General features: G+C 39.4%; 1 protein-coding gene across 15 annotated transcripts in view; it reads right to left on the bottom strand.

Moving 5' to 3' along the window:
- KIAA1217 (KIAA1217 ortholog) overlaps positions 1-26901 on the bottom strand; it is a 591389-nt gene that overhangs the window by 158558 nt on the left and 405930 nt on the right. For all 15 annotated transcript variants that reach the window (XR_010090786.1, XR_010090787.1, XM_063452543.1 and 12 more), the window contains one exon: positions 25717-25912. Coding sequence is in view for 13 of the 15 variants with exons in the window: in XM_063452543.1 (XP_063308613.1) it covers positions 25717-25912 (196 nt within the window). In the remaining 2 variants the exon portion in view is untranslated. The remainder of the gene's footprint in view (positions 1-25716; positions 25913-26901) is intronic.

Below are 26901 nucleotides of genomic sequence, written 5' to 3'. Positions count from 1 at the left end.
TATATTTGTTTATCTACTCTGTATCATATACTGTATATATCATTGTATATATCAAAATTGTGGCGCTAACCCTAGTTCTCTCCCCTTTTTCTGTAGATACATTATTAATTCTTATTTCCTCCGTAAAATTTTTAAAGTCACCGTTGCTCCTACTTGTCCAAAATAGCTAGAATACATGGATCTCCAATACAGCTTAAATGATCAGTTTACATTATGTTTGGATTATTTTTAAATAAATGTAAATATAGCTATTATTGGATAAAAATTATGTTACACAGAGAATAGAATGTTCATATTGGAATTACTTGACACGTTTCAAACTCTTATTTACTGATAAGTGGTAAAAGGCTTCAGGAACATGTGCTTTAAACAGCCAATCAGAACCCGGAATTTCCACAGTTGAGTTGATTTGTTGAATGGATTCTAGTTTTTAGAGAAGAGAAAAATTCTGTATATTAATGGCTTAATTATTCAAGAGCCAACAATTGAACCCACAGTAGGTCGAGCTGTTTACAGTATCTTATTATGAATTGCCAGATTGCCTTATAGTACCGATAGAAGCTTTATTTAATCAATCTTTTCATCTATAAGCAACCAATTAAATCAATTGACTTTGTCACAAATTCCTGTGCTTTAAAGAGAGCATAAACACGTTGTGTACAGAAATAAAATCGGCCCCTGCATGCAGTGATTCAAGGCCAACAAATGCCTAATAAACACAAGCTTCTCGCTAATATTTGCCAGATAAAATATATAAACATTTTTCCATGATAGATTTCCTTTATCGGTTGCCATTTTCTTTACACCATATACATCTGGAATAATTCGGAATAGCCGCCAGCTGCTTTCCTTTTCGCTGTGTTCCCAGTTTTGCACTTGGAGCCGAGTATTCCCACAATATAACACTCCTAAGCATGTCCGAGAGTCTAGAACAAGTACTGCACAAAGGGATGTTCTTTAAACGGATCCTGTCTGGGGGTTTCCATCGGCTGTTGTTGATATAATTTTATAGGAAGATCAATTATAATACAAACATTCCCTACTTAATTATTTTTCCACTCAATCTGGATAGTGTTGCACTAGTAGTGGTAGTAACTGTCTTTGACTCGAGAACTGCTAATAAATCATCACTGCGAATTGTACATAATAATTTTTACAGCAAGCAGAAATGTGAACTTGAATATGAACCATGTGAGGTCAATGCATATTCCTCCAAAATTAAAAGGGTTAATGTATATAATTCCAAATAAGCATTTTACATATTTAAACTTTAGGATTTAAGATGGTAGTGAAAGTTAAGGTAGCACGTTACTGAATCAACATCAGTATTTAAATGGTATTAACTGATTAAAATGTAATGTCAATGTCATACAGAATTAAACGGCCAATTTTACATTCTCATTTTTTTAATAAAATGATTTTAGGGCATAAATGCTGCCATTGAAGCTTTGAAAACAGTGGCATTTCTGGGAAATGGTTGTGTTTACATTTTGCAATTCCCATGCTTCTAACAGCTTATAAGCAGACTGCCAATAGGGGCTTCGGGATAAAATTGCTTCAAATATTGAACTGATTTTACACCCCCTGACAGACACTGAAGACTGAGTGTCTGTTCAACCATTGGTGAACATTGGTGGTAATGACAATTGGTGGTAATGACAATTGCTGGTCATTACCATATGTCTTCAATCCTTCTTCATGAGAAGCATTTGATTGCCACTGATTACAGATACAGTTTGGATCACACTGCAATACATCGTATATACACCAAGGACATCTACAACATTACAATAAATTCTACTTCGATATTATCAATAATGCCCAGCCATACAATATGTACCACAGGATAATGAATGGAGCACATCCATTAAGCCTTTGCAACAATACAATAAATGGTCCACAGACAAAGACTTTTTTGCACATTAAAATGAAATGTACAGAGCTCAAGAGCTTCTGGCAAAATGTAATGAACTGTGCACAAGCATATAGCCTTGTCTTATTGTGCACACTACAGAAACATTAAACTAAATTGTGAACATGCAAACCATTTCTATCACATTGCAATGAATTGTGTATGGGTCAAGACATCCTTCCACATCACAACAAATAGTGTATAATCCAAGAGGTCCTTCCACATCACAACAAATAGTGCATGACCCAAGAGGTCCTTCCACATCACAACAAATAGTGCATGACCCAAGAGATCCTTCCACATCACAACACATAGTGCATGACCCAAGAGGTCCTTCCACATCACAACAAATAGTGCATGACCCAAGAGATCCTTCCACATCACAACACATAGTGCATCACCCAAGAGATCATACCACATCACAACAAATAGTGCATGACCCAAGAGATCCTTCCACATCACAACACATAGTGCATGACCCAAGAGGTCCTTCCACATCACAACAAATAGTGCATGACCCAAGAGATCCTTCCACATCACAACACATAGTGCATCACCCAAGAGATCATACCACATCACAACAAATGGTGCATGACCCAAGAGATCCTTCCACATCACAACAAATAGTGCATGACCCAAGAGATCCTTCCACATCACAACAAATAGTGCATGACCCAAGAGATCCTTCCACATCACAACAAATAGGGCATGACCCAAGAGATCCTTCCACATCACAACAAATAGTGCATGACCCAAGAGCTCCTTCAACATTCCAATACAACATATGGTAAAAAGGCCTCATTGTAATGATTGGTGCACAATCATCAGCAGGGCCCTTACAAGGATTTTTGGGTAAATAGGCGAATATACATTTTTCTAGCCTCCCCCCTCCCCCACCCCAAAAAAATAACATCTTCACCTGTGTACCTCTTAACTTCCCTTTTGGGCTTCTTATCCCCTCTTTGAAATGTCTTACCCCCTTTACTGTATCTTATGTCCTATTTTTTCCCCATTGTGTGTCTTACACCTCCCTTTTGTATCTGTTACAACCCCCCTTGTGTGTCTCTTATCTCCCCTATTTGTATCACTCTTACATCCTCCCACATTTTGTGTGTCTTACTCCCCCCAGCCCATTTGTGCACCTCCTTCTCTCCCAGCCACTTTGTGTCTTTTGGCCTGGTAGGAGCGAGCAGGGCCGGACTGGGACAAAAATTCAGCCCGGGCAATTAAAGGCAGAGCAGCCCACTATTAGGGGCGGGGCCAGAAAGGGGGCATGTCATGTCACCACCATTGACACGCACACCCCCTTGCCCCCCACCAAATGAGTATGTTAATGTGACGCTCCTCCAGAGCTAAAATAAATGGCATGAGTTTTTTTTGGGGGGGGGGAGAGGGTGGTTTGAGTTTGAGTTTGTGCTGCGTTTGCTGGCGATTCGTCTCTGGTGTCCTCAATAGTGGGATACCAGAGATCAAAACAGGAACCGGACTGTTAAAGAGTGTTGTGCATGTGTGGGGATGTTCCTTGTGTTGTTGTATATGTTTGGACGTTGCATGTGTGTAGAGCAATTGTGTATGTGAAGGGGTCTGTTTGTGGCGTACTGCATGTGGCTAGGATCTGTAGTGTCTGTGTCTCTGGGTTGTAAAGTATGTGTGTTTGTGTGTGTGTATTTATATAGGGCCTGTGGAGTGTGTGTTGTACTGTGTGTTTGTGAGTGTATCTAGGGGCTCTAATGTGTGTATGCATATAGGAACTGTAGAGCACATGTGAATAGGGGGGATAATGTATGCATAGGTGGTGTAGTCTGTGCCCAGGGGGTGCAGAATATGTATTTATAGGGGATATAAATTAGTGTGGGTGCATGCAGGGGGTGTAATGTGTGTGTTTATAGGGGTATAACGTATGAGAGTGCAGGGAGTGTAGTGTAGGTTTATGGGGTATAGAGTGTGTTTAGTGTGTGTATGTGAGTGCCAGGGGAATCGTGTGTATATAAGGGGTATAGAGTGTGTGTAGTGTGTTTGTGTGTAAGTGCAGGAGGTGCAGTGTGGATATAGGGATATAGAGTGTGTATTGTGTGTTAATGCAGGGACTGTAGTGTGTATGTAGGGGTATAGAGTGTATGCAGTGTGTTTGTGTGTTAGTGCAGGGGGTGTAGTGTGTTTGTGTGTTAGTGCAGGAGGTGCTGTGTGTGTAGTGTGTTAGTGCAATGTTTGTTAGTGCAGGGGAGCAGTATGTTTGTGTGTTAGTGCAGTGTGTGTTTGTGTTACTGCAGTGTGTGTTAGTGCAGTGTGTGTTAGTGCAGGGGAGCAGAATGTTTGTGTGTTAGTGGTGCAGTGAGTGTTAGTGCAGTGTGTGTTTGTGTGTTAGTGCAGGGGAGCAGAATGTTTGTGTGTTAGTGGTGCAGTGAGTGTTAGTGCAGGGGTGCAGTGTGTGTAGTGTGTTTGTATGTGTGTAATGTGTTTGTGTGTTTATGGCCTTAAAGTATTATTATTAAAAAGTAAAAAAAAAATACATTTACTCCCCCTTTTAACTTTGCAGGGGGGGGGGGGGGAGCATTCACATACCTGGTGGTCCAGTGAGGGGGCTACGCCACACACACACACATCCCTGGCGGTCCAGCGGCAGGTAATTCAGTCTGTACCCTGCAGGGTACAGACCATCTCTCTCTCTCCTTCTCGCGAGCGCCGTTTTTTTCAGAGCGTTGCCGCCGGTTACCATGGCAACGCTCTGATAATCTCGGAGCTCGCGAGAAGAAGATTAAGGAAGCTGCTCGCCGTGCGCGGAGGGAGACCGGCTCACTGCCCGATCTCCCCTCCGGCCCGTGATGGGTTAGACCTCCATCTTGGGGCCGGTGCTGCTGCGCATGGGCCGGCAGGGGAGATCTCTTGGTCTTTCCTGCTGGCCTCGGCCCATGGCCATCGCGGCCCACCGGGCATTTGCCCGGTTTGCCCGATGGCCAGTCCGGGCCTGGGAGCGAGTGCTCTCCTTCTGTTAGTCACTGGAATCTTGCGCCCCCAGAGCCGGTGCGCCCTAAGGCGGCCACCTGTGCCGCCTTATGGAAGTGCCAGCCCTGATCATCAGTATCTTGATTTGAGAGAACCACCAGGTATATATTTTGTAAAAAGCTTGCTGACATACCTAGTTGCACGTCGATTATGAGATATGCCTAGTTGTACCTCCACTGTAGGATTCCATATGCTCAGCATCCCATAAGTGGTCGTTGTTTCTGCTTTATTTATAAGTAGACTACTTACTCTATAAAATAATAAAGTCAGGTACAATAACGGAATTCATACCGGAATACAGAATGAGGAAGTATAGTATTTATGTAGATATATGAAAGGACAAACTTTTTGTTTTCATTATGTGGAGTTTATCCACTAAACAGCAAATTGCAGTGAGCTGAAAAACAAATTGGACAATTCACACCAATAAATGTGAATGTAATTTTTTTCCATTTCAGCTTTATTCATGGTTTGGCTAATTCAGCTTACATTTTTCAATACAGATACAATTTAACTTCAGTTCTGAGTTTAGTAATTAAACTCCTCTGTTGTAACTATTCACTCCGGACCAGGAAACATGGGTGCGGTGAGAGACTCGTTGTGTGCAGGAGTGTCTCTAGTTTCCTGGACAAGTCTCAAATCAACAGATTAGCAAGGCAGGAAAACCGGTTCTTGCCTTTATCACAAACCAAGCAGCTTAAAGGGACACTCCACTGCCAAAAAATAAATACAAAATTACAAATCACTGTTTAGTAGATATACCTGCATCAAAGAACATGCATTTAATTATACATTTTTCCACAGGGGTATATTTAAAAAGAGTTTGGAAAACCTGCAGTTCTCTTATCTGAAACCTTTGCAAGCCCTCCCCGTCTAACCCCGCCCAGACTTTCTGTGGCTGTCCAATCACAGACTTCCAAATGCAGCTCAATGAGAAGTCTTTGCAAGGCAGGTGCTCTGGGCAATTGCTGTCTCTTGAGTTCAGTTCTACTGAGCTAAATAACCAGGAAATAACAGGGCATGTTGTCAGATTGACAGCTTGGGGGAGGGGTTATCCAGGTTAATTAATAAAAGTATCAATTTCTATTGAAATCTGCACTTTTCGTAAAATGGAAAAAAAAAGAGGACAAACTCTTTACACACAAAGCATTTCAGTAAACTAAAGTGCTTCAGGGATCCGGAGTGTCCCTTTGATGTAAACATCTAGAATGTCACATAGTCATATGGTCTAAATACATAATGGATTTTACACATGTGTTATTCAGCCTGGTGTTGTAATATCGCTAGTACAGCTAATACATATAAAAACGAAAAATGGGTAGCGGGAGATGGCACTCACTAACGTATAGACCCACATGTATACAAAGCCTCATGATCCAAAGTGTACAGACCTTAGCACACAGCAACAAGATAAAAGAGAATTGGGCTCATGTATTGCTGTGTTTCAATCCCTTACTTTCTCTATAACGTTATCTTTTCAAGAGTCTGGTACCAGTTAATATTTGTTTCATTTCCCATAACACTTGCTAGAATGCGCCATGTTTTTAAATAGCTTTTTTTTTTTTTTAAACCCTCTGGTTATGGTAGTTTTTTCTTTACAGAATTTTTGACACATCTGTATCTAAGATCTAGGACAGTGGTTTTTTTTTTGTTTTTTTTTTCTCCAAAATAGGTCATCCAATGCAATGGTTTACAATAGGTTGCAATGGTTTACAATAGGTTTACAATAGTAAGTTTGCTATTGCTGCACTAACTAATGCGATCTTGCATCTCAATAATGTGCAACAATTTTACGAGACAGCAGTATCAGCCATCACATAACACATTTCTAATCAACAGTAAACCTTACTTCTGTTGTGAACAAACTAATGATGGAACAACACGCACCATTCTAGAAACTGCCGTGCTGCATACTGTCCAATTGATCCTTTTAAATAGAGGTACTATATATATATAAAGCGCTTTCAAAGCTACACTGTTCATGGTTTATGGAAGTAATACCCTAAAAGTAACGGTGACATTCTGGACTGAATTCTCTTATTTAAGACCTAATTTAATGAGCTTCCCAAGTGACTCCAAATGATTTATCTACAGGAGCCATCATTAAAGTCTATAGGAATTTATGTAGATAAATCATTTGGAAAAATTTTCTAACAGGTCTGAATCATTTGGAAATTTTATTAAGGCCATAAAGGAAAACTGTAGTATCAGGAAAACAAACTTGTTTTCCTGGCACTACAGCTTCCCCTTCTGTCAAGGCCCCTCCTCCCATTCCCCATAATGCAGAAGGGGTTAAAAAACCCTTTTTGTCACTTGCCTGGGTCCAGTGCCGATGTCCTTCAGCCCTGGGTTGGGTCCGTCTTCACTCCTCCTCCTCCGTCGGCGGGGAGACCTTGTTCGCATGCGAATACTAATGCACACTCGCATTAGGATTTCCCCATAGGAAAGCATTATTGAACGCTTTCCTTTGGGTTTTTGGGTGACGCAAGACGTCCCCATGCAGAGTGTGAGGACATCCAGCGTCAATGCCCGTATGTCCCTCTAGTGGCTAGCTGGTAGACAACCACTAGAGATGGAGTTAACCCTAGCTAGCAGATAACTATAACAATTTCTTAAAAAGGGTTAAGGGACCTGGGGCAGTCCACCCAGACCACTTCAATGAGCTGAAATGGTCTGGGTGCCTATAGTGTCCCTTTAAGGTTTAATTTCAATTCACATGTTCTGGAGTAATGAGCCTAAACAATATAACATCTGTTAAAGGAGCACAATAGTGGCAGGAAAACAAACATGTTTTCCTGGCATTATAGGGTCATTAGGCCCCCCCACCCTCCGGGCCCCCCTTCTGCTGGGCTGAAGGGGTTACTTACCTTTTTCCAGCGCCAGGCTCCCTCTGTGCCGACAACCCCTGCCGCGCACGCATTCAAACAGCCCATATGAAAGCATTACTCAGTGCTTTCCTATGGACATCCAGCGTCTTCTCACTGTTATTTTCAGTGAGAGGCTCGATTAACCCTCAGTGTAAACATGGCAGTTTCTCTGAAACTGCTATGTTTTCAGCTGCAGGGTTAAAACTAGAGGGACCTGGCACCCAGACCACTTAATTGAGCGGAAGTGGTCTGGGTGCCTATGGCGGTCCTTTAAAGTCTAGACATGTATTTCACTATCACAAAATATGATCTGAATTAAGCATGAGGCAAGGCATAGGATTGTTTAGGTGTGTTTCTCTAAACAGTTTTTCTAGTGTACTACAAATAATACAGAGTGAAATTCAAGGTTAAACAAACCTTTATTATGTTGAGTTAGAAAGACGTCATCTAGCTACAAGGAAGCCTACTCTGAGTAAACAAACCCAGCATTCATTGTGGTCTGCAAGTAACCCAACAATATAGCACTTCCAATTTAAATATATGTACACATGCTATCAAAACAAACTTCAAAGATCCAAAGCACTCTCCCTCATTGGGACCTGCTCTTTCGCTTACCCCGATGCTCTTTGTTTTCGGAGTTGAAAATGTGTGTGAATGAATCACAGAGCTCCAGAGCAATAATTTTCATAACAACGCACTATAATGCACATAATCTAATCATAATGCAGCACATTAAGAAATCTCACAGTAATATGCAGTTTAAGAGTGCAATAAGTCGTGTGAAAGAGTGCATCCACCACACAGAGACACACATCTATAAAGCTCACACTAAATGTAGACGTTCATCAAAGAGCACTGCATCAATAAAGCTCAGGGCACTTTGAGGTGTATCTAAGAGTATCCCAGAGTTCCACAGCATTAAAGCCTATTGATATGCTTGTGGTGAGTGTGAGTTCTCCACAGTAATTGTATAAATTATTCACTGACCTCCATATGTCCTTAATAAGGTTTCTATTTACATAAATTGTTTTTAAAAAAAGCATCCACAAAACCACAGGAAAAAAAAACTCTTTACCATACCCCCCAACATTGAGAGGTATGTGAGTGGAATGCAGGTTGGCAGGGGCCTAGGAGAGTTGCCAGTGACTCAACACAATGTCCACAATGGGTGTCTTCAGGCCCGCCTACTGAAGGCAGGTTGAAGGACCTCCTTTAGACTGGCCCCCAATGTAAAAGACCATGAAAATAGTGAAGTGCTCTCTGCATGGTCCTATTGCCGATACGAGAGGGCGAGTGCATCCACTCATTTGTTTGCGTTGCCCCGGGGATAGTTTCTTGGTGTCCCCAGATGTGGGATAGTAGGGAAGTACATTGGGGAAGCAGGGCAGGAACCTAAAACAAAAACTGTCTTGCTTAACTCCTTAAAGACGCAAATTCTGGAATAAAAGGGAATCACAACAGAATATTTCCGTCATGTGTCTTTAAGGGGTTAAATTGTATAGTTGGGAGGCCTGTTTTATGCCTACCTCTGTTAGAGTACCTTTTATAAAAGGATAACAATAATACAAGTTTTTTTTTTTTCACAATGTTGCAAAAGATACAACATGTATAAGATGGAATAGCAATTTAAAAGATCACAGAAGCAATTATCCAGGTAGTGTGTGAAAGGCCAGAAACCTTGCAACACATATCTCTTATTGGTACATTTTGGTACTACTAGCAATCACTATTCAAGAAAAAACACTCAGTTAATAAATTGTGGTGGTGAAAAAAAATCAGTGTAAATGTGTATATATTGATGGGTAACGTGTCAGTTTTATTCACTGTACACAAACTCATGGTGCGATGTCAGTTTATATGTATTTTAAAAGCAGTCATTACAGCAATGTAAAGACTATAAGACATCCAAAGACATCAGACAGGAATAGAAGAGGCATGTTTTGCTCCATATATTGCTGAATTCCTGTGGTTTTGCTGCTGCTTCCGTACAATAGAAACTCTTTCGAACTGGCAGAACGTCTCGCTGTTTTCTTTCAATTTTCTTTGTACACTTTATACATCATTCCAAGACAATTCTCTTTGGTCTAAATCAAAGGCTCTCCATCTGCACTGACTCACCAACAAAAATATCAAGTTCAGCTTCTGAAAGACTAATTCTAATTGTTTATCTGTATCCTTAAAGTGGGGTTAGAAGGAAAACAACATATCACAATTATATATTTGTATCTTAAAAAGCAACATCTGCACAACGTCTATAGTTATATTAGTTATAAATGCCTTCCAAAAAATCAAAGAAGGGAATCTGTTGCACTTTACAAATAGCTTTTAAAATGTCATTTTTTTTATTGTAGTGCTCTGTTAAAAATACCTAGCATATGTAGGCAGGAGACGAGACCTCCAAACGCGTGGCACAGCGTAAAATGCGGAAGATGGGACGTCTGAGACTCCGTTATTTCTTACCTTCTACCTACTTATATTATGAGTTTTGTATAGTTATATGATACATTTTCAGATTTTCTTTTTATCTCTATGATAAGATTGTTCAAGAAAGATCAATATTGTTTCCTTACAAAATATATATTACGAAAAAAAACAAAATCAGAGCAAGTCTAGTTTGACTAACTACCTGAGAGATAAATGGGCATGTTATTTTGAGATATTAATGATGATGCACAGCTACTTGATAAATCAGAAGGAAACTGGGTATCCATATAACAACCCTGGAATCCCACATTATCACCTCTTAAAATGTGATTATTTACAAAGTTAACAATATGTGAGAATCTTTATCCTGACTGTACAAGTGGAGCTAATTCAGTCCGCCTCGGGCAGAATAACTCAAGTGGTTGCTCTCAATCTTGGACCCCAGTGAGTTTAGTCCTAAAATGCAATGACATTTGCTCAATTTAAAGAACTTCGAGACCAGGAAGTATCCCCACTTAAATCAACAAGAGCTCTTACTTTGAAATCAATGAAAGACTCTGTGATACAAGAATTTACTGACCATTCCATTTTTCCAAAATGTGAACCTGATGGTGAACAGTCTCCTAAATCTATGAACATATCCTTGTCTCAGATATGGCCAACAGCCAGTGTACCATGATCAGATAAACTCTACTGAAATCCCAAGTAAAGCAGGTTCAAATCTACTGCCAGGGTTATTTACTAAAGTGAGAATTTAATATGAATATCAAATGTAAAGTTTAAAATAGCCAAACTAAATTAAAATTCCTCTAAATTAGCTATGCTTTCAGTTATTCTTCTCTGACCTTAGAGGGACACTCTAGAACCCTAAAGCAGATTAGCTTGCTGAAAAACTTTATGTGTGAAGAGTGTGTTTTTCTCATTTTGGAAAAAGTGCATTTCAATAGAAATTTACACTTTTATAAATTATACTGGTTACATGCCCTGGCTTTTCAAGCAGACAACAGGTAATGTTACTTCCTGGTTTGATTAGCTTAGATTAGCTGCAAGAGGCAGCAATTGCCCAGAGCACCTGCCTTGCAAAGACTTCTCATTGAGCTGCATTGGGAAGTCTGTGATTGGACAGCCACGGAAAATCTGAACGAGGTTAGAAGTGAAGGGCTTGCAAAGGCTGCAGGCAAGAAAAAGCCAGATTTTGCAAGCTGTTTTTAGATATAACCTCAATGAAAATAATGCATGCACGTTGTCATTTGGGATATATCTACTAAACAGTGTTTTTTTAAATTTATTTTTTATTTGAGCAGTGGAGTGTCCTCTTAAATTTGAAATTCACTATCAATTTTTTATTTTAGTAAATAATCTATTGAGACATTGCAATTTCTACTCCACTGCAATCACCCTGCCCGTATACAGTTTATACTTTTTCTGTTTCTTTAAGAAAAAATAGATTTAAGCAATATTCAACAAACACTAACCTGCAGTTTAATGAACCCAAATTGCAATATTTAGGCAGAAATTTCTGAAACAAAAGAATTCCATCTCAGATGCAGCCAATGCATGGCTTTTTTAAGCCTAAAATGAGCAATTCAGCAATCATATTTGTATAATCTGCTGTTTAGCAAATAAACCACGTCCAATGAAATTTCTCATAGCGCATACATAATGCCTAAATAGGAATGCAAATTCAAAAAAGGAGGAAGCCCCCCTCCCCCAACAATAAACAAAATTCCTTTAAGCAGGCATATGTAAAGTTTTACTTTATAGCTAATACTAACTACCATTCTCATCAGCCTCAGCTAGCAGGAATTTCCAAACACACAAATTCATACAGAAATCTACATGGATTATAAAAAAAATAAAAATAAAAATGTAATTCACTACAATCTCACATCAGGTGGAGAGATCCACTAGCAATTGGCACAGAGACTGCCTGATATCTGACTGTGCCTAATGGGGGTTGTAGTCTAGAGCAGCCTTAGTGCATGAGGCTGTCCAACCTTCTATTTACTGTGACATGTAATTAACAACGTCATTAAAAGAAAGGCTGCGAGTGGTTCTGGGTCACTGAGTAAATGCCGGTTGTGGGCAGATTTCTCCAAACACAAAGAAGTAAGGTGATACTGGTTATTGGACATTCAGGCCGTAGTGCCCATGGGGGTTAATAAACACTGTGTTCGGCCTGTGCATGTTAAGGCACACCTTTTCTAGTGTGTCTGTGCCTGCAGGAATTAGGTGGATCCTTCACTGACATGCATTTCACATATATCTTTCAACTGTGTTTTTTATTACAGCTATTTATTTTTATTTTTCTTGCTACAGTCGATATGTTTAGAATGTTCCCTTAGGGTAAGTGAAAGCTCTTTGGTAAATATTCATTTAACTTTTACCTTCTGTGTACGATAAGAAACCTATGCAGGTAATACAGGTAGTGTTAAGGCACTATCCCAACACGGAAGCTAGAGGCAATTAATAAAAAGATAAAGTACATGTTACAGGACGTTATGGTGGCCGGGTTTAACGTAAGGAGCAAGGGATATTGTCCAAGTTATAAAATAAGAATAACCGGAGACAGGCCAAGGATAGGAGAATAAGGTAGAATAATCGAGAACATAAAGCCAAGCTCAGGAAATCCAGCCAGAGGTAAGAATAGTCAAAATAACAGAGCCAAGTCAAACCAGAAACACACACTGAATACTATAACACACTCTAAGAGCATGACAGGGCAAGGAAGTGATGTCAGAGAAGGACCTAAATAGGCATGAGTGTGTGGCAATTGGCTGTGGAACGAATCGGATAATCAGTAATTTATTATATATAGGTGTTTAGCACACAAATGGTTTGGACTGTGACTTTAAAACAGGCCGGAACCATGCGTTTCTCGTAATTTTAACAGAAACATAGAAGCACATTTGGCGTCGGCGAAACATAAGTACATGTAAACAACGCTTTTTGTGCACATTTAGCGTCAAGTTTCGTTTTCGTGATTTCTTTATTTTCTGTAAACAAGATCCAGTACAATATATACAGTATGGTTGTAAGTGTGTACATGTAAATATATATATATATATATAACATACATGGTGACTTAGTGTTAATAGAAAAATAATATTATTAAAATCATTAAAAAAAACAACAGACCAAAGGTTGAGAAGATTACGACTATCTCCAGCACACGATAGCAATACACGGTTCAGAGTAATGTGTCATTTATATCACATTGTATTTTAATTATGGCTAGGATGAGGTTAGGTATTTGTAAGGGCTAGAGCTTACAAAAGAAGTCAAGGTTAAGGCTAGGGGTAATGTTAGAGTTAAAGTATATTTCACCTTATAGAATCATACACGTCTTGGCTTACCTGAGATCGGTGGGAGTTAAACTTGATGTTCCCACTACAATAATGCAATATTCCATATATAATCTCTCCTCCCCGGACCTCTCCCCTGCCGTCCTGCAATGTGTCACTGCTTTCCTATGTCCTCCCGCTTTCTGAAACTAAATCTCTCTAAAACTGAACTTGTTGTCTTACCTACTCCTAATACTGATCCTCCTCTTTCGCTCTCCCTTCAAGTTAGTGGTATCCACATAAGTTCATCCACGCTGTCTTGGCGTCATACTTGACTCTGGCCTCACGTTTGAGCCTCACATCCAGTATGTTGCCAAATCCTGTAGATTCCATCTTAAAAACATAGCCCGCATCCGCCCCTTTCTTACGCAAGATGCTACCAAGGAGCTTGTCCATGCTCTAGTAATTTCCTGCATGGATTATTGTAACCCTCTCCCGATTGGTCTTCCCAAAAGTCGTATTGCCCCTCTACAGTTTGTAATGAATGCTGCAGCTAGACTGATTTTCCTCTCTAGTCGGTCCTCTCACACCTCACCCCTCTGTCAGTCCTTACATTGTCAGTCCTGTATCCTATAGGAGTCAATTCAAAGTGCTAACCCATACCTATAAAGCACTGAACTTTTCTAGCCCCTCTTACATCTTCTCACAGATCCACAGGTATGCCCCTTCTCTGTCTCTCCACTCTGCCTGTGACCTTCTCCTGTCCGCTGCTTGCACCCGTACGGCCAACTGACGCTTGCAGGACTTCTCGCGGGCGGCTCCCTTCGTTTGGAATAGCCTGCCTACCGCCATCAGACTCTACCCTAGTCTTCAATCGTTTAAGAAGTGCCTTAAAACCCATCTCTTTAGGAAAGCTTATGGGCCCCCCAGACTAACCTCTACCTCACATACCTGTCTCTTGCACTTACCTAAAGGGCAGCAGTCTACTCTCTCCTCCAGCTCTGCACCACTCCCACCTTATTTGATTGCTATTTTCTGTCCTGTGTTTTACACCCCACTTCCTATAGACTGTAAGCTCGTTTGAGAAGGGCCCTCTTCAACCTATTGTTCCTGTAAGTTTTCTTGTAATTGTCGTATTTATAGTTAAATCCCCCCTCTCATAATGTTGTAAAGTGCTACAGAATCTGTTGCCGCTATATAAATGGCGATAATAATAATAATACTAATATTCTAGACTAAAGATCAAGTGATATAGTGATGTGTGTGATGGCTTTATCTTCCCATAATACATGTTTCATGGGTATGGATATTTTAAGGTTAGTGTAAATGTAGTTTTGGGATAAATGTTCATTGTTTGAGTAGTATAGGAGTACATGTTTAATGTATTATAAGGGTTGACGCTAAGTGACAGTGTTCGAGTAGTTTAGTACCTGGTTTCTCAACCTGAGGCACGCGTACCACAGGGGGTATGTGCACCAAGAGCAGGGGATATACCAAGAGCTGGCCGGTTTGCCACCATAATGTCCCCCAGGAGGTGGCCGTCTGTGCGCTAAGGCAGAGTAAGGACCCGCTTACCTGGATAGAAGGTACCTACTCTGCCCAAATAGAGTGTCAGCTGTAGCCGTGTGGTGAGGGAGCTGTATTAATGCCTCAAGACTGCATGAAGAAATCATGTGTTAATACCTGTTTAAGAAAACAGCAAGGGATGAGCACATTTAATAAGAATTAAGAAACACAGAAGGGGGGATGGAGGTATCCCCTTGTATTGCAAATTAGAAAGAGAGAGAACAAAAAAAATAAGCTCTATTCCCTTTCTTATTGAGTCATTTATTTTTAGCATTTACATCTGTTTGTTCCCAGATGGTGGGCAGACTGAAATATTTCTAAGTATCGCATAATAATGGAAACTATAAACATGATCTGCCTGTTGAAATAATATGATGTAATATATAAAATATATATAAATATAGTGGGTATATGTAGACACTGTAGATATAGATATACTTGTGTGTGTGTATATATATATATACTCTTTTCTCATAGATTGTCAGCTTGTTTGATCTGGGCCTTCTTTTTTTTTTGTGACGTACCTCATTGTCAGTTATCCCCATTCTATGATTGTAAAGCGCTGCGGAATATGTTGGAGCTATATAAAAAATAATAAAAATACATATATGTATGTAAACCTAAGATACCGCACTGTAATACATGTGTTTAAACATTCAAGGGTTTTGGACACGGGGAATATGGAGAGAGAGCACATACGTATCTCCAGCACTCTCTCACTGACGGACCTGAGCTCTGACACAGCCAGTATTTACTAACACTGTTGGATGTCAGGAAGTAACTCTCCGAATGGGATTCACTGGTAAAGCAATCACACAATAACATGCTTGTAAATGTCACGTAGACTCCTGCTACATTACCTGTCACAGAGCAAAGGCTATTTATAGAGTTTATTGAGGCTTTGATGACTTAACAACAGAATTATTGTATTATTTCTCCTCATTAAGATGCCTTCCTGTTTGCTGGAAGTGGTTTTGGCATTATTAGCAATGAATAAAAGAGCAGTGAATACGAGACAGTCAGACAGGGACATAGTTAGGCAGGTTTTGACTCACATGTGACAGAGCTCAGCTCTATTGAGGTAAAACAGTCCCTAGATCAAATATCTCCAAAGCACTTATAATAAATGAAATACCAAATGCACAGATTGGTCATAGCTACAGGTATTTAATAACAGCATAGGCTGGGTAGGTGTCAGGACAACTTCTGTCTCCTTGTCACTAATGAAAAGTAACAGGTGAGAGCCATGAGATCTGCTTGAATCCTTAAATAGAATTCATTATAGTTGTCTGCTTTATTTTTAACTATTCATAGTCAGGAATAGATAAAATAGATGTATCTGTTGTCACTCAGTGACCTTATTGACATTGTAATAAAATAAAGGATTGCAGCAGTGCTGTTGTTAAGGGTGGTCTTTAAGGACTTAAGCCCCCTTCAATGCTAGTAACATCACAGAGATAAAATTCAGGGTGGCATGGGTTCCAATGTGAAAGGTGACGGGAAAGACAAAATGAAGAGGGTACGGGGGGCGTGAATGAGATAAAAGTGAAAAAGGACCTGAATGCTGGACAGAAATTGAGAGATGGAATGAAGAGAACAAAGTATGATGTGGAAGGATAGAGATGAAAACTTTTGAAAACACAGCTGACAATACTGTCAGGCACTGCTGATCTCTTACTCATTATTGGCTTCCTTATATCTTATATAGGATGCCTCTGATTTGTCCGATTTAAATGCTTTAAATGCCCTTTTCTTATTTTTAATCTCTTCTTTTACTTCTCTACTAAGCCACATTGGTTTCAATGCGTTTATTTTATATTTATTAACCAATGGTACATACTGAGAAATGTACCTTTCTAATATGTGTTTGAAGAGCTTCCATTGCCAGGAGTTTATGCCAGTCGATATGTTGTAGAACTTATTGAAATTGTCTTTTTTTAAATTATAGGTTTTAGTATACCCCACATGCTTTTTTGAGTTTATTTTAAAAATTACCATATTGTGATCAATAACAAAGCACTATACAATACCATTCATGGTACCTTTTTTTCATGCAGATGACACGCAAATCTACCTGTCCTCTCCTGATCTCTCCCCATCCCTCTTGACTAGTGTCTCTGACTGCCTCTCTGCTATTTCTAACTGGATGGCTGCCCACTTCCTTAAACTAAACTTGACCAAAACTTAAATTCTGGTGTTTCCTCCCTCAAGTGTTGTTACTCCTGTGTCTGTCTGCCTCCAAGTCAACGGTGCTACCATCAGCTCCACCACGCAGGCTCGCTGCCTAGGTGTTTTCTTTGACTCCGACCTCTCCTTTAAGCCTCATGTTCAGTCTATCGCCAAATTCTGCCGCTTCCATCTCAAAAACATTGCGCGCATCTGACCCTACTTAACGCCAGATCAGACTAAGGTGCTGGTCCATTCCACTGTCCTTTCTCGCCTTGACAACTGTAATCCGCTTCTCAGTGGTCTTACGTGCGCCCAACTTGCGCCGTTACAGTCCATCTTCCTGTCCGCCCGCACCTCCCACGACTCACCCTTCTGTCAGCCCCTACATTGGCTTCCTGTAAGATACAGGGCTCAATTTAAAATTCTGGTTCTTGCTTTCAAATCTCTACATAATGCTGCTCCCACCTATCCATTATCCCTAATACCCAAGTATGTCCCGTCTAGGCCCTTACGATCTGCTGAAGACTTACGTCTATCTTCTGTCCGTACTCCCACCTCTGATGCTCGCCTTCAAGACTTCTCGAGGGCTGCACCATTCCAGTGGAACTCACTTCCCTCCTCCATTAGATGCTCACCCAGTCTCCAATCCTTCAAAAAATCATTAAAAACCCACTTCTTCATAAAAGCGTATAAATTAAACTGTTAATAGCTCCCGGCTGATTTCTCTTTTGCAACTGTCATTAGTCTAATACTATCCTTACCTTTTGTGTCACTTTACCCCACTCCCTCTAGCATGTAAGCTCATTGAGCAGGCCCCTCAACCCCTCTGTTCCTGTGTGTCCAACTTGTCTGGTTACAACTACATGTCTGTTCGTCCACCCATTGTAAAGCGCTAGGGAATTTGATGGCGCTATATAAATAATAACATAATAATAATGGTGGTGGTAATTAATATTAGGAGTAAAGGATGCATAGAACTTAGAATATTGAGCCCAACTACCAATGAATCAGATAAGGAGGACAATACAAAAATGTAAAAAAAAAAAAGGTATCTGTATTTCTGTACCATTGTAATGCTATTTCTATGTTTCTGTTTGATAAAAAAAAAATACCATCACACTAATGTGAGAAATAAATGCATACATTGGCTCCAGTCTCTTGCATAGAAAATATCACAAAAATGTCTGAATAACAGATCCAGAACACTTCAAGTGTTCTTTTTTCCCGTCAACGGATTTTATACAAATTTACAAGAATGAAGTATGCTAATACCCTGAGAAGCTGCCTTTCAGAATCCACATCCCTTATTTGTCTTCCTTTCTGATCTTATCCATATGCTTTTCATCAGAATCCGTTGTAAGCTTTTGATCAGTCACTTTGAATTACTCTGGACCCTTTAACCTAATTATTAAGCCCATATGACATTGACTGAACAAGAAACAAGGAAAGACGTAGATCCATAAACCTCTCGATAAAATAAAAAAGTTAGTAGTCCGTAGTAATATATTTAGCAGGGGTGGTTTATTTCCTCTAGCATTATGGGTATATTGGTTTGTTCTTAATAAAAATCTCTCTAAGTGACTGAAAAAATGAATGAAGGACACATTGATAGTACAATTATTTATAAGCGCCAGGTGCCCTCTGTTGTTACTTTTAATATATACAAAAACCCTTTAGGTGAACTCTTTAAGCTTTAAGTCACACACCCTGAATGTTGAAAAACAGACATTGACCTTGAGTTTTTTTTTTTACTAAAGTACAAGTTGTGGTTAGTTTGAAACAATCTTCAAATGTTTGGTCATAAAAGCAGAGATATGGAAAAAAGAAGACTCCAACTTTGCTAAGTTGGACGTTTTTTTTTCTCTAAACCTTCAGTTTTGGTCTAAATTTTAAAATCACCTGTCCTCTACGGTGTTTATTAAAAGTATGTTATGGCAAAAGGACACAAAAAAGATCACATACATAGCAGAGTTGTTAAAAAAAAAAAAACACTCTGTATCTCTGTAGTAGTGTCCCACTGCTTCCTCCCCCCCCCAGCTAGCTATGGGGAGCTGTGCCCAGAGCTGGATAAAGGTAAGTAAGCTTTAGTCTAAAAAGCTTGTTATTTTTCTACTGGGGGACATATAAAATAATGCCAATAAGGTATTATTATAGTAATTCCATTAACTAATAAAAAGGGTTAGAGAAACCCTTCAATCAGTAGAATGTAGAATAATGGCTACTAACATTTTTTTAAAGGGGGATGTAGAGTTTTTAAATGTTTGCAATAATTAAATATATATGCTTTAGAAATCATCTTTGTTAGGAACTAATTATAGGGCCACAATACAATGTGGAACTTCTTATTTACTGTAAGTTCAAATATAATACAATGTACAATGCAAAAGACAATGTCAGTCAAATAATTACAGATGATACGCTTATTCTCTTCCTCAAAAAATATTTGAAATAAAAAATATAAAGTATATCACATTACCCGGTCAGTTCACAGGAGATAACATTGTTGTATTTCTACAACACACCTAGAGTGCTTTGCAAATATGCAAATGAGCACAAACTACTTTTTTTGGGGCAGTGAGTTTCTATGCTATTAATATCTTTTCAGCCAGATATAAATGTACCGAGGCACAGCCATGGGCAACTGTTTTGACCCTTAGCGGCTCGTCAGCGTGGTTATTTTGACATACTGTTCTATATTCATGCGTGGCTAATATAACATATGACACGCCTGATTTTATGATTTTTATGTAACATATATTTATCATGGGCATCCTCAAACACTGAATAATGGTTGTAGGTAAAAAAGATTGTATAATAGATTTTTACAGAAGCTCTGCAATTCTATTTGACAGCATGGAATGTCTACAGACTTGTATTCTATCCTGAAAAGTGACATTCCAAAACCTACCCTTTATGAGAATGTTACAGTATATTTTACTGATTCACAGTTTTGTAATTAGAGGCAGAAATAGGGTTGTCACGTTTGCTTGAATTTCTACTTTCCATCATGCGCAATTATTTTTTAGTGAGCACGTCTATTATTTTCTATCTATTATTTACTTAATTATGCCATACTTGGAAATCTCATCTGTAGCATATCTGTAAGTGAAAGGATGAATACATCCCCAAAATTATTTATTGTTACCAGCAACAAAGTTACAAGTGAACTAAAATATAAGAAACATTCCACACACACAAAAAAAAAAAAAAAAAAATATATATATATATATATATATATATATATATATATATAAAACATAAGTACAGTTCTATACTGGCGCTATAGTATTGGGGATTTTCCTCTTGCACGACACATTTATAACTATTACATAAATATTTGTAGTTTTAGAAGCGGTAATCCACATCGTTGTCAAACTTTTTGTGACTGTATTTAGATTTCTGATCATGCAAGCATAAAGAAAAAAAAATAGTTTTTCTTTATTACTATTTTTCATACCTGATAATTTATGTGTTTGGAACATTACCGTAATGAAGCTAAAGTGAATGATGGTAAAAAAGGATTCGATCTGCAGATGTTAAACCTTGGGTCAATGAATTTGATTCCTCTCCAGTTGCATATCAATGTTTACGCGCCTCTGTCACCTTCTGTGGTCTTTCATATTTTGCAAAGACCCTCATATAGTGTCATTGCCATTTAGAGAGCTGTGGCTGCAAGTTGCGAGGAAAGGTGAGTTTTAGTCACCTCAAGCTGTCCCTCATGGCTGCTGTCATCTTCTTCCTAGCTGCCCCTTTTTTGTCAAGCTTTGTCCAACATATTAAAAACACATAGCTGTTTTCCTGGCACTATAGGTTCCTACAGTGCCCCCCTCCCTTACACCCCACTCCCGCGGTGCTGAAGGGGTTAAATCCCATTCAGTCACATACCTGAATCAAGCGCCGATCAGGTTCCGTCCACGTTCCTCCGTCGCCGATGTCAACCGGTGGGGGAGACTTAATGAGCATGCGTGGCAGTGGCACTAATCAATGCTTTCCTATGGGGATTCCGGTGATGCTGGAAGCCCTCGTGCATAGCGTGAGGACATCCAGTGTCCTAGACAGCCACTAGAGGAGGAGTTAAACCTGCAATGTAATTACTGCAGTTTCTCAAAAACTGCAATAATTACCACTGTAGGTTTAAGGGACAATGAGCTGAAGTGATCTGGGTGCCTACAGTGTCACTTTAAACTATTGCTCAGACCTCGGGTTGTTCTAATGAAGAGCAAGAAATATCCTAAAGTATAATTTTACTGGTGTTCAAAAATAGTTCTAGGTTAATAACCAATCGACTCCAAGTGGGATATCTCTGGCTTTCAGTGATGTCCATATTTACTTACTTTCTCAGTTTTATTTTGCCATTAAGGTTAGCTGGCATGTTACGCTAGGACTGCTTTATTTACACAGAAATATATACAAAATATGCACATGCATGCTCTTCCTTTCTCAGGTGGTATTTGAAACTTAGCAAGCTCCTGTTTCTAATGCATTAGATCATTTTGGAAAGGCATATCTTGCAGACATATATCTGAGCAGCCTCTATTAACTGTCATCATCTGCATTCATCTTATTTTCTCTTTAATGTCACAGCTGGCACTGTTATCGATGCACAGCCCCCAAGTCATAGCAAGAATCTAATATTGTGACAGTTCGTAGAACGCACGTTTTAGACTGACGCCTGCCATCTTAAAATCCATTTCGATGAAACCATCAAGTCAGTTTGCTTAATCTCCATACTGTCTTCTTCTATACTATAAGTAAGCAGTCCATTTGATTGAAAAAAAAAATCACGTTTAATTAAGGACACATGACATGTGTGACATGTAATGATTCCCTTTTATTCTAGAAGTTTGGTCCTTAAGGGGTTACAAGCACCAATGATTGTATCAAGACCATGCAGTGTCCATTTTCCATAGGCCTGTCTTGTAAAAGGTATCCTGCAATGTGGGAGGGATGGGAGACATGAGGTTCCCCTTGCAGACAGAAGCAGGTAAGTCTCTCGGCAGCGTGCAGTGCATTCCAACGACAAGCTTATTTTATGCACAGAATTGACATTAGACAGCCCACAAGAGAATTCCAGGCTGCCCAAGTCACATATGTTGGTGATGCAACTTGCCCACGTGTGCAACCAGCACACAAATTCAAGCAGAAACACAGCACATCCAGACTCCGACCACCATGACCACTTCAAAAAGCAGAAGAGGTTATAGTGGTTGGAGTAACCCTTTAACCCCTTAAGGACACATGACATGTGTGACATGTCATGATTCCATTTTATTCCAGAAGTTTGATCCTTAAGGGGTTAAAGAATTCCTTCCATTAATGCATTCCTGCAGCCCACGATTGAAAAATGGAGAGTGGCTTTAAAAATGAAATGAGAACACAATAGCATTTATAAAACCACACTGTAATGGCAGTCTTTCTGGTAAATCATATCACCTTTATGTCAGACCTGTTCTAGATCACAGCCAGCTGCTAGAATTCCCATAGGGTCGTTTCCCGATGGGAGTGAAGAAATTCACTGCTTCATCCTTCGATTAACTGATCAACTCAGCCTTTTCTATTATTGCTGCTCCCATTATTCACATTATATTCCAATGGTCATCTCCATAGCAACTTTGTAGCTAGCAATTTATTGGACCCATGCAACAATATTCTGAGTTTAATTACATATTATTGAATTGCACTAATCATAATAATTGCAGACTTTATGATGTGTTTACCTGATAGGGCATTTGTGTAACTAAACATTGCCAAATGTATATGGTTTGCTTTGAATTCTGTGTTTCTGTGGTCAAATTCATCTTGAATATATTTGAAATAATGCTTTAAATTCATGTTAGTTGTATTTCCATACAGTGATTTCTGTTGTGTTTGTATCTGTTTTTTGTTTTTATTTATTTAGCCATCTGCAAGGTATGTTTCAATTTACTTTATTAGATGGTAACAATGCCACACAATTACATCATCTTCAACTGGAAAATGACACAGACCAGCCAATCCTGGTCCTCGGACAGTTTTCTAAAAGAAGCCTGTAAGTTTCCTGCTGTGCGGAGGTGTCTGGAAATGTAAGTCTTTGAAATACTTGCCTGTGGGTATGTTAGCTTGTGTGTGGCTTCTGAGCAGGGCAGGCCTTCCGACTATAATCCATAGGTGGCTCTCTAATTACGTGATTTAATGCTGCTGCCTAACACACGTAACTGGAAAGCAGGGCCTGTAGTATGGGGCAGAGTGTGTGTACGTACAGGGGCTGTTGTGTTTGTGTATATGGGATACAGTAAATGTGTTTAAAGGGGTATAGTATGTGTACAGCGGTTGTAGTGTGGAGAAAAGTTTGTCTTTATAAGTATAGTGTTTGTATAGGAGAGTAGTGTATGTGTATAGGGAGTATAAGGGTAAATAGGGTTATATGTGTCTGTGTATAGGGGGTATAATGTGTGTACAGGGTGCATAGTTTTTGCATAGGGACTTTATAAAGCAAATAATTATTTAAAAAAAAAACATACACAGACATACATGCACAAATACATATACTAACACACAAACATTTCTGCACACACATACGCACACACATACACACACACACACACACACACACACACACAAAAAAAACGCTGAGGAGCCTGCCTGTTGCTCTGCCTCCATTACTAGCGTGGCAAGACCTGCCAGCGTGACCCAAGACGGGCCCCATGGTGCTCAAGTTCATCGGCTGCCTGGGGTCAGTGTAGGTGATTAACAGCAAGGGCATGTGCAAGGTGGCTGTGGGTGATTGACAGCTGGGGGATGTGGGAGGTGGCTGTAGATGATTGACAGCTGGGTAGATGTGCAAGGTGGCTGTACGTGACTGCAATGTATATAGGGGATGTGCGGGGGGATATAGGTGTGGCTGCACAGCTCGCACACCCCAAAGGTTGCCCCTGCTTCTGAGCACTCTTTAATATTGTGAATTACAGCTTGGGGAGAGCTATATGTTTCTTGCTACTTTGGTAGTCTCTTTATCTTTTGAAGTGGGGAAATAAAGGGTGAAGCCAGGGAGCAACTAGTTATTGCATCTGACAATATGCAAAAAAAATGTACATAATGATAAGAAACATTCCAACACATTAGGTGCCTGGACTTTCCCTTTAAGTACAGGAAAAAAATATAATTAACATTAAAGCTTTTGGACTCTTTACAACTTGAATTACACATTATAGAGCAAGCAGCTGCCAGTAAGGGAATTGGTAGCCTTTCTTCCGAATTAGTTCTGTCTTTTAATGTGAAGGCATCACAGCATAAAATCAAAGGAGGGGAATCAGAAAATCACCCACATGAGACTTGCTAAGTCTATCTCACTTTGTATAGATCACCACTGAGCCGTCTCGCAGAATCCCCAGCCTTGCTTATGGGCAGACAGTACATGGGGAGGATATTAACAAACTACAATGGAGAATTCAAAAAAAGTGCCAGCATTATAAAGACGGTGATGAAATAGCAATGTTATGGGAAAGCGATTGTATATATGAAAGTAAAAAAATGACTGATCTTCAAAGAAACCGCAGGGCACAGTAAGTGTGACCTGGAAAAGTCCCCGCTATTCTTTTTTTTAGCATTGCCTGATTATAATGTATTTTTCACTTGTCTGACTTAATGCCCTTAAACATGGAGGCTTAGTAGGCACTGGGCCAATATATTCACATTAGAGTACAGCAAGCAATATTGCTCCCCACCTCAATGGGTGGTCTGCTCATCTCAAAAATAACCGCACAATCCAACACATAATATAGCTACGACGCTTGTTTTTTAAAATGGAAGAATTCGATAACATGGTAATACTAAAAGAAAGTGACCTTTGTGTATGCTTGTGGCATCATCCCATTGTACAGCGCTACGGAATCTGATGGCGCTATATAAATAATAAAATAATAATAAAATAATAATAATCATCAAAACAAGGAAGCACAAGTTTCTAGAGGTGACGTTGCCGTAGATGTGTTTTGTTGCACACTCACCATGTGAACAATTTAGTAGTGACCACTATCACCAACTCTTAAAGGTCAACAGTCATCAAATTCGCACTTCTCATTTTTTAAAGTCTTATTACATTTATTGAAACTTAATTGCATATGTTTTTAAAAGGATGTACGGTAGATTTTTTTTTTTTATTGAAAACGTTTCACCTTTTTATCTGGTTGAGCCGCCACGTTGGGTCAGACTCTACTGTAATCTGACAAAAGTGCCAATCAACCTAACTTGACTGCTGCTGCAGTTTCACATAGAACAATCACAGCAGCAGCAAGTTAAGTTGAGCAACGCTTGGTCAGATAACAGTAGAGTCTGACGTAAAATGGCAGCTCAGCCAGATAAAAAAGGGAGCATTTTCTAAAAAAAAAAAAAAAACTAAAAAACTTTATTTAAAAACATCATGATTCATTAAATGTAATAAAATAAAAAAAACAAACAAGAAGAATAACTGATTAATGCAATAACAACAGGTCTTCATGAATAAGTGACATACCTAATGATCTCTCTTTAGTTTGATTTGTCGATCTGACAACTGGCAGACTAGCCCTCGTACGGCTGCCTCTTACGAAAGGCAATGTTGATTCGCCCTCAAACATAGCGTCTCCAGAATCAGCAGACGCCTCAGAGAGATGTTCCGCCTGCTCTCCCAGGCTTGGTTGTGGACTTGGAGAAAGCTTTGGGCTTTTTGTCTGAAAAAACAAAAAATGCGAGAAGTCAGGAGGTTCTAGAACACATGAAATGTGAAATTGTAACTTTTCCATTGACTGATTTTGCTGTTAGTACACTTCAAAACACACACACACAGAAAAACCAAACAAACAAATCGTTTCAGTAAAAACTGATGAACAAATACCAGTGAAGTGTTTAATTGCTAGACATCATTGCCTTTTAAGATCCATTTACATGTCATTAACTTGTAGCATTAGCACACATGCATTTGCTCCTGTGCTAGCACAAGGCTCACCTTCTGAAATTATTTATTGGTGGGTGAGATAAGAGATGGCCATAGACACATGCACTGAAATCACCTCTTGGGGCATCTAGTAACAGGAATGGCTGTCCATCAGAGCAGATCCACACAAAGCCTTTGGACAGTTTCGAAAAATTCTTCAACACTAGCATGTTTTTTCTAAGGATAGCGAGTCGGTTTGGGAACACTGGGAGATTATGCTTGAATAGATTTCTGTTTTTATGTAACATGTATTCATGTTTTTGGACCTTTAGCTCCTTTCCATATTCCTTTACTAACTTTCCAGCCACATTTTTCAGAGGGATGTTATTACCAGTCCATAGTTATGCAGCCAGCCAGGCTTTGTTGGTGTAGTAAGTGGGGACAAACTTTAGTTTGGGTCACTCCATTCCTAGACTTTGCCTTTTCTTCCTAACTGATTACTTACTGGGGTATTCTCTAAACTATGACATTTCTTGAATTAGTCCAGAATGGCAAAACTGAGATGAAAATAGCGGAATTGAAAAAAAATATCCAACTCAGCTGGAGTCACATCTTGGCTATTTCTGGCTCAGCGTTGAAATTCAGAATTGATTTGTGAAAATGTGGCGTGTAGTGAATAACAATGCTTCACAAGTCCATTATCTTCATGTCACGGGCGTTTGTATTTGGATGACTTTCACATAGCATGCTATATACATAAATATTACTGTAATATCATCCAATCAG

The sequence above is a fragment of the Pelobates fuscus genome, chromosome 4 (genome assembly GCF_036172605.1).
Source record: "Pelobates fuscus isolate aPelFus1 chromosome 4, aPelFus1.pri, whole genome shotgun sequence".
Lineage (NCBI taxonomy): Eukaryota > Metazoa > Chordata > Amphibia > Anura > Pelobatidae > Pelobates > Pelobates fuscus.
Note: the sequence above shows the minus strand (reverse complement) of the source record. Positions and strands in the feature narration are given on the sequence as shown.